Source organism: Rhincodon typus, chromosome 8 (genome assembly GCF_021869965.1).
Source record: "Rhincodon typus isolate 14 chromosome 8, sRhiTyp1.1, whole genome shotgun sequence".
NCBI lineage: Eukaryota > Metazoa > Chordata > Chondrichthyes > Orectolobiformes > Rhincodontidae > Rhincodon > Rhincodon typus.
In genome coordinates, this window is record NC_063339.1 from 66,508,329 (window position 1) to 66,518,487 (window position 10,159).

Genomic DNA, 10,159 nt, shown 5'->3' on the forward strand with positions numbered 1-10,159 from the left:
CAAATCTCTACCAAAACTTTAAAAGTTCCCCTCCAAGCCCCTCACCATCCTGACTTGGAAATATATCGCCGTTCCTTCACTGTCACTGGGTCCAAGTCCTGGAATTCCTTCACTAACAGCATTGTGGGTCACCCTATAGCAAGTGGATTGCAGCAGTTCAAGAAGGTAGCTCACCACCACTTGCTCCAGGAGGATGTGCAGTAGATGCTGGCCAGCCAGTAATGCCCACATCCCATGAACGAATAAAAAAATTCCAGATTATTTCGAACTAAGTATTTTTAAGGGTTACACATTAGGAATGTATATGGACTGAAAATCTCTCTGGGGAGTTGGTAGACAGCTTTTTCATCCAGAGGACTATTGAACTCCTATGCAATGGAAGTCACTCTGAGGGTCGTAACTGAGAGTCTGAGCAGAGATGGGTCTCGGTGTAAAACTCTTGTGGCCTCAACACCTAAATCCCTTTGCACCTTGGAATTCTCCAATCATTTATCAATTAAGTAAGGCTACTTCCTGTGAAGGTGACTTATTTGATATTTTATTCCTCATCAGGGGAGACGATGACCTAGTGGTATTATTGCTGGACTGTTAATCCAGAGACCCAGCTAACTTTCTGGGGACATGGGTTCGAATCCCACCAAGGCAGATGGTAGAATTTGAATTCAATAAAATATCTGGAATTAAGAATCTAATGATGACCATGAATCCATTGTCAATTGCCAGAAAAACCCATCTGGTTCACTAATATCTTGTAGGGAAGGAAACTGCCATTCTTACCTGGTCTGGCCTATATGTGACTCCAGACCCACAGCGATGTGGTTGACTCTGAACTGCCTTCTGAGAAATTAGGGATGGGCAATAAATGCTGCCTAGCCAGCGACACCCTCATCCCGTTAATGAATTAAAAAAAACAGAAATTGGTAAACTTGCTTTGCAAGATTGGAAAGTAGAAATAAGAATGTGTAGTGTAGCATAATCGACTTTGATCATCTTCTGCACTCTAACAGTTCTGTGATGTGGTTTCACCAATGCCCTATATAACTGAAGTGTAAGCTTTTTACTTTTATGCTGAATTCCTGTTATAATATAGGTTACCATCGTTAGCCTCTTCATTACTTGCTGTGTGTGCATACTTAAATTTTGTGGTTCATATACCAGAACACCTAAATCACTTTGTATCTTGGAATTCCACAGTCATTCTCCAGTTAGGTAAGATTTCTTCCTGCGGTGGTGATTATTTTGATATTATATTTCATCTGGCATTTTATGCTATGGCCCGTCTTTGTCCACTCACTTGTACTATCCATATCCATCTACAACTTACTAATACCTACCTTGGTGGTGTTTGTGAAGTTGGCTACCATGCATTTGCTCCTCTCATGTAAGAAAATTTTGAGATAGGTGCTTTGTTGCAGTAAATTTTTAAATGTAATGGTGTGTTGCAAAGTTTCTATTTGTAGGGTGCTCAGAATAGCATATTAGTTGCTGACTTAGACCTGACTTTTTTTTGGATGTTGGTTGAGGGCAGAATGCAATATGATTGAGGTGATCTGTGTAGTAAAAGGCCTTCAGTCTGCAGTTAACACCTGATTGTTTCCTTTGTAAGTTGCTTGAGGGATGCTACTCTCAATGAAGTCTTGCGTCAAGGTGAGTACAATTTCAATTGAAAGAAAGATCACTGCATAAAATGCAGACTATGACATTTCTTTCAAATAATGTCATAAAAAGTTTGAATCTCCCTTTGTAATTTACAGTGATGTCTGAACTGCATGTGTCATGCAACCGAGGTATCAACTTACCTGATTTTTAATCAGGTTGTTTCAGGAAGTTATCTTCCCCACCTGTATGATAATTCTATCTCGAGCCTGTGCATCAGTCTACAATATTTTTAAAACAGTGAGCAGCCACAGAACTCCAGTGCTATACCTGTAGGTAACATTGTCAAATAACATTTAGGTATCAAGTTGGTCTTGTGCTTTTGATGTTAACATAATTTTATCTTGAACTAATGTGATGGATGTGGAAGTCAAAATTCTTCAATAGAAGTCTGTTTCTAAGAAGAGAATTAAACATGTAAGGTTATATCACATGGAATCTGGGGGAGCCAGCCAATTGGATACAAAATTGGCTTGAAGATGGGAAACAGGGTGGTGTTAGAGGGTTGTTTTTCGGACTGGGAGCCTGTGACCAGTGGTGTGCCACAAAAATTGGTGCTGGGTCCATTGCTTTTCGTCTTTTATATAAATGACTTGGATCTGAATATAGCAAGCATGGTTACTAATTTTGCAAATGACGCCAAAATGGTTGGTGTCGTGGAAAGCGAAGCAAGTTGCCTCAGAGTACAATTTGACCTTGATCAGATGGGCTCATGGCCCGAGGAGTGGCAGGTGGAGTTTAATTTGGATAAATGGGAGGTGTTGCATTTTGGTAAGGCAAATCAGGGCAGGACATGTAAAGTTAATGATAGGGAGTGTTGCCGAGTAAGAGACGTGGGGTGCATAGTTCCTTGAAAGTGGAGGAGCAGGCAGACAGGGTGGTGAAGAAGGCAATTATTTTGCTTGCCTTCATTGGTCAGAATGTTGAGTAAAGGAGTTGGGACATCATGCTGCGGCTGTAGAAGACATTGGTAAGGCCACTTTTAGGATATTGCGTTCAATTCTGGTCTCCCTGCTGTAGGAAAGATGTTAAACTTTAACGGATGCAGAAAAGATTTACAAGGATGTTGCCAGAACTGGATGGTTTAGGTTATAGGGAGAGGTTGAATAGGTGGGGGCTTTTTTCCCTTGAGCGTCGGAGGCTGAGGAATGACTTTATAGGGGTTTATAAAATCATGAATGGCATGGATAGGATGAATAGCCGAGGTCATTTTCTCAGGGTAGGGGAGTCCAAAACTAGAGGGCATGGGTTTAAGGTGAGAGGGAAAAGATTTGAAAAGGACCTGAAGGGTAACTTTCAGGCAGAGGGTGCCAGAGGAAGTGGTGAAAGCAGGTAGAATTGCAACATTTGAAAAGCACCTGGATGAATAGGAAGGGTTTAGAGGGATATGGGCCAAATGCCGGCAAATGGGACCAGATCAGATTAAGATGTCTTGTCAGCGTGGGTGAGTTGGACTGAAAGGTCTGTTTCCGTGCTGTGTGACTCTATGACTTTATATACGGGATAGCTTCAGATGGAGCAGATTGTAGTTGGAAATTCTTGGAAAATGGATTTTAATGTAACCTAGAACTCCACTTGTTTATACTTCAGTTCATCCAAAACCATCCATATCATAGAATCCCTATAGTGCAGGTGGAGGACATTTAGTCCATTGAGTCTGCACCCAAAAGCATCCCCTGTACCCAGCATGGCTAATCCACCTAGCCTGCTTATCCTTCAACACTACGGGGTAATTTAGCATGGCCAATCCATCTAACCTGCACATGTTTGGACTGTGGGAGGAAACTGGAAATTGAAATCCAGTGGAAAGCTATGCAGATACAGGGAGAACATGAAAACTCCACACAGTCACTCAAGGTTAGAATTGAACCCAGGTCTTCTGGCACTGTGCTAACCACTGTGCTGCCATGCTGCACTTTTTTTTTCCTTGAACCACACGATAAAAGGATTCCAAGTTCAGTCCAAGTGTTGTTGTCACTGCTCTCCCTCATGAAAAAAAATCTATTCTTGTTTTCTCTATGTTCCTGCCGCCACCTCTCCCTATCACTACAGCCTCCTTCCACCTGTAAACTACATCACTCCACTCCTCAAATGCACATTCTCAGGTTTTCCTTGACCTGCAGTTGATGGGCATACCTTCAGCTACATAGGATCTCTATTCCGATTCTCTCATTAAACCTCTCCAACATTGCCAGTGTTGCCTCTGTTATGTGAATGAATTAAAAAAAAACCTGTGTACCAACTCCAAGACCTTAAGAAATGATACACGAGCTGAAATTAACCAATGATTTTGTAATGTATTAAAATTACCGTCTTGCCTTTGTGCTGTATTCTGTTTATAAAGCCACGGATTCTGTTACCTTTTTGAACAACTTTACCTATCTTGCTACGCTCAAAGATTTGCACGTGGAAACCTCCAAGTTATTGCTTTTCCTTTAAAATTACAGCACTTGAATTTATTTTATTTATTAACATATTGATGTTAGCCTTTGAGCAAGTGGCCTATAATCATAGGTTTTCTTTCTCAACTCTTACTGTACCTGAATCATGCTTAGTGTCTGTTGTGCAGTTTATAGACTTATAAATCCTTCATTGTAAGTCTATAAACCATTCATTGGGAAAACTTTTTGTATCTGGTTACCTTCTCTACTTTAGATTCAAATCCATTATAGCTGCTTTTGGAATTGGACTGCCAATGACCTGGAAATGGGCCATCACTGATTGGGACACTAGACATATTGGAAGGCTATTTATAAAAATAAGAGGTGCAAGGAAGTTCATGTGTGAATCCACTTTTATTTCTTATTCATATACAGGGTAACACTTGCTTGGAGAATGGATCTTTTCTGTTAAATTATGTGGGTTGTGCTGAGTGCAGGAAAAGAGACTTTGTGCTCATTACGAATCGAACCCAAGATGATGACGATGGAGAAGAAATTGTTACATATGACCGTAAGTTATTGGCTATGGACTTCAAATAATACAACATATGAAATTGGCAAGTGTTATGCATGTTGAAGAGTACAATCATTCCCCAAACTGGTGAAAATGATTTTCAATCTGTGGACCAATGGTTGAAACAAAACATGATTATTTATAAACTGAAAATCCTCATCTTTTATGCAGTAAGATGGAAACATTCAGATATTTATTTTCTCTATGGGGTGAAGTGAGTTTGGACTATAGTTCCAGATGTTTTAAGTCGTTAATTGATATATTAATAAATGTCATGTAATTTGAAGATTCAAATAACTTGCATGCTTTGAATTTGTTCTTGCAGATTTTCCCAGTTTTATTCCTTTGCTATTTAGATGCAGAGAGGAGAGATTAGAATCACTGGCTATGCCTATGTGGTAGTGAAATAATTGAATGCCAAGTGCATTGTTTACGTATAATAATTTTTGACTGGCACTCAGTAAACATGCAGTGCTTTCGTAACAGTCATTAACCTTTCAATGCGTCATCAGCTGCCATTGGGAAAAATTCTGAAAATAAATTCATGTCAATAAAGTTCCAAGCAAGTAATGTACAATATAGAATGTGATTTCAAGGCACTAGTTTTCTCCTGGGGTTTCAAGTGACATTTATTTGCCACTTAAGGTTTACTTTGAAGCTTTATGTGATAACGATCTCTCGGGTATCTACTGTTACTGGTATACTGTGCTTCAGTATAACACCATTTCTGAACTAGGTCCATTTGCTGCATTCTTAACTATAATCTGTGTTCCATTATCTCTTGTAGATGTCTGTCAAAATTGCCACCATATTATAGCACAACATGAGTACACATTCACTGTTGTTGATGATTACCAGGTAAGGGCAATTCAGTGATTTTTATTTTTAAGCTGTAATTCTCAAAATAATTTCAAGTCTACCACATGCAGTGCTGTTGTTTAGTTTCTTCAATGTTGTGGTTTTGTTTCAGTTGCATTCCCAAATCAGACAAGCATTGAGAAAGCTTGCAAGATTAGGTAGCCTTGCTTCACTGAGTTTCCTTCTCCATAGAGCTTTTAAACTGGCTTAACTGCATTTAAGTCCAGATAGCTACTGATGTCTTTCCACATTCTTTATTATCCTGTTGTGATCTTTTTATATAATTGACCAAAATGTATTGATTTAAGTAAGGCTGGCTTTGTACTCGAGAACAATACTTTAGTGGGAGCATAATGTAAATTCCAGAGAGTGGCAATATATTGTTTGAGGGTACTTGAAACTTGAGAAACTTGAGTTTCTCTTCATTTTCGGACTTGAAAGGTCAAAGTATTCTTAACTTCAGACTATTGTTGTGTATTGTGAAAGGTGTTGAATACAAAAGTGGGGATCTTGTGCTTCAGTCATACAGGGCAAAAATGAGAGCGCCTCTGGAGTATTATGTACAGTATTTGTCTCCTTATATAAGGAAGGGTGTAAATATGGTTGAAGAGGTTCAGAAAAGGTTTACTGGACTATGAACTGAAATGGGCAGATTGTCTGATGAGAAAAGGGTAGGTAGGCTTGGTTTGTCTGGAATTTAGAAGAGCAAGATGCGATTTGATTGAAACATATGAGATCCTGAGGGAGGTTGACTGTACATGTGGAAAGGGTGTTTCTTTTTCTGAGTGAATCTTGAGCTTTTGGTCAGCGTTTAAGAATAAAGGGTTGTCCGTTTAAGAGAGGTGATGAGAATTTTTTTGTTACAAGGTTGAGAATCTTTGGAAGTCTCTTCCTCAAAAGGTGGTGCAAGGAGAGTATTTTTAAGGCGGGGATAGATACGTTCTTGATAATCCGAGGGTGAACGTTTGTTGGGGGATAGGTGGAAAGGTGGACTAATCAGATCGGCTGTGATCTTATTGAATGACAGTGTAGGATCAAGGGTCTGAATGGCTTATTCTTCCGAATTCATGTGTTCCCCCATAAGGAGAAGGAGATAGTTAGTTAGTAAGGGCACTTGTAAAACTTTTAGTAGTGCATCAGAATCCTTTTTCTAGTTACTACACTTTCACTGAACTGAAATAATGTCTTTTTTTTCTATGGGGAGGCTTTCGAGTGCTGCTTTTATTTTTAGATTTAACCGACATGCATCACTTGTTAAGTGCGCTGAAACAAATTCCCTCTGGAATTACTTTTTCTTATAGCTTAATGATACTTTAGTATTTGGCCATTCTATGATCAACTAAGTGGTAAGTGTTTTCTTCAGGAATTGACCTATGTGCATTCATTTCTTGTTTTGATTTCATTAGGAGAGTCTTGGAAGTCCTGTTTAAAATTTTCAGTTTCAAACTGCATTTCACAGTAATAGTGTTTAACATGTAGTCAGTAATCATATCCTTCCAATGCTGACTATTTCTCCCCTCTTACTCCAGGAATACACCATGTTGTGTATGCTGTGCGGAAAAGCAGAAGACTCGATCAGTATATTGCCTGATGATCCTCGGCAGATGGCTCCTCTTTTCTGAAAGCTCTGTTTCTGCACAATGCACAACAGTCACTTTAGGGAGCACAGTATGGCAATTCTAGCTGGAGATAGGATTTCTTGTTGCAATTCTAAACTGCGATCAGATTTTAAATAAAAACAGCTTTTTTTTTATTAATCACCAAAGGAGATCCATAAATATGCTACCCTTTCCAAAATGAATATTGATATGCTTTTATTCTTATGAATGCTGCCAAAACCAGCACTGACCTGTACCCCTTGACTCTTGTAGATTTCAAATGTATAATGTTAGTGATCTTGCAAGTTGAAGCAATTGAGTGCTGTCTGAGAGACAAAAGATGCTTTGCTTCAATTCCATTTACAAAGAGTGATGCAAAACAAATCTCTGGTACATTGGGAAGACTGAGCATCTTGTTTTTGACTCAGTCTCTAACAGATCTGCAGGACAAAATTCTTCTTGGCCTGAATTGTCCATTCAGCAGAATACAAGACCAGTAAAAATGTTAGGCGTCTGATCAACTGATGATGACATAAGAACATAGGAGGTAGGTCCAGGAGTAGACAATTCATCTCTTTGAGCCTGCTCCACCATTTAAAATGATTGTGCCTGATCTCATCTTGTTCTCAACTCACTTTCCTGACCACACTCCATGACCCTTCAACCATTACTCATTGAAAATCAGTCTCCTCCTTAAATTTACTTAATATCACTGCACCCTATTGTAATGAATTCCACAGATTCACAATCCTTTGAGAGAGAAGCTTGTCCACTGAACTGCATCCCATCACTTCATACAACTACATCTCTACTTTTATGTTCTATTCCTTTAGCAATGAATGCCAAAAATCATTTTCCTTCCTATATTTTTCTGTAATTCATGCACAAGGGCACCCAGATGCTTCTGCACCAAAGCACTCTTAAAGTTTCTCTCCATTTAGATAATAAGTTCCCTTTCTATTCTTCTGACCAAAATGGATACTTCACATTTATCCACCTTTAAATGTTATCTGCCAAAATTTTGGCCCATTCGCGTAACCTATCCATATACATTTATAAATTTCGTATTTCTTCATCATAACATGAATGGAGAAGCCCACTTTGGTGATCAACCAAATCAATTTAGAGCACTTTAAAATTCAGCTATGTTGTTGCAGTGTTTGCTCAAGGCGTTGTAAATTCCCATTTGGATTAAAGTAAAAACACGTTTTATCTCTCCTTCCTCAGACAGCATGAAATTAGTTCAACTTGAAAATTCACTAAAGCTAGATTTCAAGTAAGTCACAAGACAGCCTGAAAAATGGTACCTTAATGCTGGAAAAGGTTGTGTTCGCAAAAATAAATGCAAATTAACTTTCATTTTCCAACAGGGTTGAGATTATTTTTGCTCCTAGAAAATTTCAGTATACTGCAAGTGACAAAAATGTACTGAAGTGAACTAGAATGTTATCCTCTCTTTTTCAGAAGATACTACTCTGAATATATGTAGCTTGGGGACAAAATCACCTTGTGGCTGTTAGAATGTCTTCTTTAACCTTTTTCGAAGGCTTTAAGTAATCTGTCCTTCATAGGAAATACAAATTTACATTACAAAGTGCTCCCAATGCTTAATTTGGATTTTCAAGTGTTTAGAATTTATTATACTGTGTTCGCTTCCTTTCCATTTAGTTAGATAATGATGGGCAGAAAGGGTGTCTCACTGAGGTGCATCACTGTCATCTTATCCATTTGTTCTTCTGTTCAACGAGTCAAAGTTATATCTTCGGCTAAGAGGCATCTTCGCAATCTGAACTGTTTTGAAGTTTATATGCTTTCTGGTGACTGCAGTATTCATCGGAATAAAACCACGTTACAACCATGTAGTACGGATCACAAAATATTTTGTTACTGTATTGACAAATACACTCGCAGACCGATTTTGAACAGATCTGCAAAACTAGGCTGAATCCCCCAGTCTTTCCAACTCTTAGTACATGTCCAAGTGGTTCAGTAGTTTCGACCTATACCTGCAGCAGGTGATGCATTTGGTGCAAGAGGTTATTTACCGTACAACAGACAACTAAGCCAACAGATCCTGAATGAAGTTTGGACTTATTTGCTGTTTTCTATCATGTTCAAGTTCTTGGGTGCAAACTGTACTGATTTTGTTCCTTTTTCAGCATTGCAGAAAGCCAGTTCAATGGATAATTTATTTACATCAGTCGAATCTCTTAGACAGTGATACATTTCCAATTCACTTTAGATTTGATTGTTAAAATAATTTTTTGTAGAGACTGTTGAGTGGGGAATAGCCGAAATTTAAGTATACAAGTCATCAGGGCACTGTTTACCAGCTTCTTTGCTGCCTTACATTGCCTATTTTCCTGCACTGTATCATCTCATTTTGACCACTGTAAAGATTGATATCTTAAAATCATTTTGTTAATCATCTGTATAATGGAGTTAGTGAAAGATGATCTTCAACCAAAAGGTTATTCAATTGCTGTTTTGACTCCACCTGGTAGCCATCTGTTAACTAAGGATTGGATCTTTTAAAAATTGTAACAAATTTTAATGTAACATGCTGAATTCTGCTTTGACAGCAGTTTAGAAAAGATATGCTGTTATATCGTATTTGCATCAATAAATAAAATATGTTTCTTCAGTATTTGGGTTGTGGGTGTTTTTGATGCCATGCTTGGTTTAATTAGTTTGGTTCATTTTACAAATGAAGAATGTTGATGTTTAAATAAGCACATGGGGAATTCTGGTAAATATGACCCTGCAGTCAGATGGCTGTTTTGTATTGCATGTAAAGATCGAATAATATAGTTGAGTACAAGTTGCAATAGTGGAAGTAAATTATTGATGAGAAACACCAGTCTAAGCAATATGCTTTCGCCGTTGGATTCATTATTTAATGTCAAATGCTTTCAAAAAAGCACGCTGACATCTTCCTGCAAGAATATGGATGATCAGGTGTAATGAAATGCTGCAGATTCCTTGTACATGCTATAAAATGCTTTTTAAAAAAGGCCCACTTTATGCTCCCTCGTTATATCTCTTAATTTTGTAAACGAATGCTTCTGTTTTTCTAGCATCTGCATACCTTG

At 38.3% G+C, this 10,159-nt stretch overlaps 1 protein-coding gene across 1 annotated transcript; it reads left to right on the forward strand.

Moving 5' to 3' along the window:
* The first annotated feature begins 2,270 nt into the window (after positions 1–2,270).
* Positions 2,271–9,714, forward strand: churc1 (churchill domain containing 1). The gene is made up of 4 exons (XM_048600443.1): positions 2,271–2,303; positions 4,422–4,608; positions 5,399–5,469; positions 6,999–9,714. Exons 1-4 carry the CDS (start codon positions 2,271–2,273, stop codon positions 7,089–7,091), a joined length of 384 nt encoding a protein of 127 aa, XP_048456400.1. The 3' UTR covers positions 7,092–9,714.
* Positions 9,715–10,159: the final 445 nt, after the last annotated feature.

Excerpts from the sequence above, each read along its gene's own strand:
- churc1 (XM_048600443.1), top strand. The coding sequence starts at position 2,271 with ATGGTTACTAATTTTGCAAATGACGCCAAAATG. Across the intron at positions 2,304-4,421 it reads TTGCAAATGACGCCAAAATG|GTGCAAGGAAGTTCATGTGT; the intron begins GTTGGTGTCGTG and ends TAAAAATAAGAG. Across the intron at positions 4,609-5,398 it reads AGAAATTGTTACATATGACC|ATGTCTGTCAAAATTGCCAC; the intron begins GTAAGTTATTGG and ends TATCTCTTGTAG.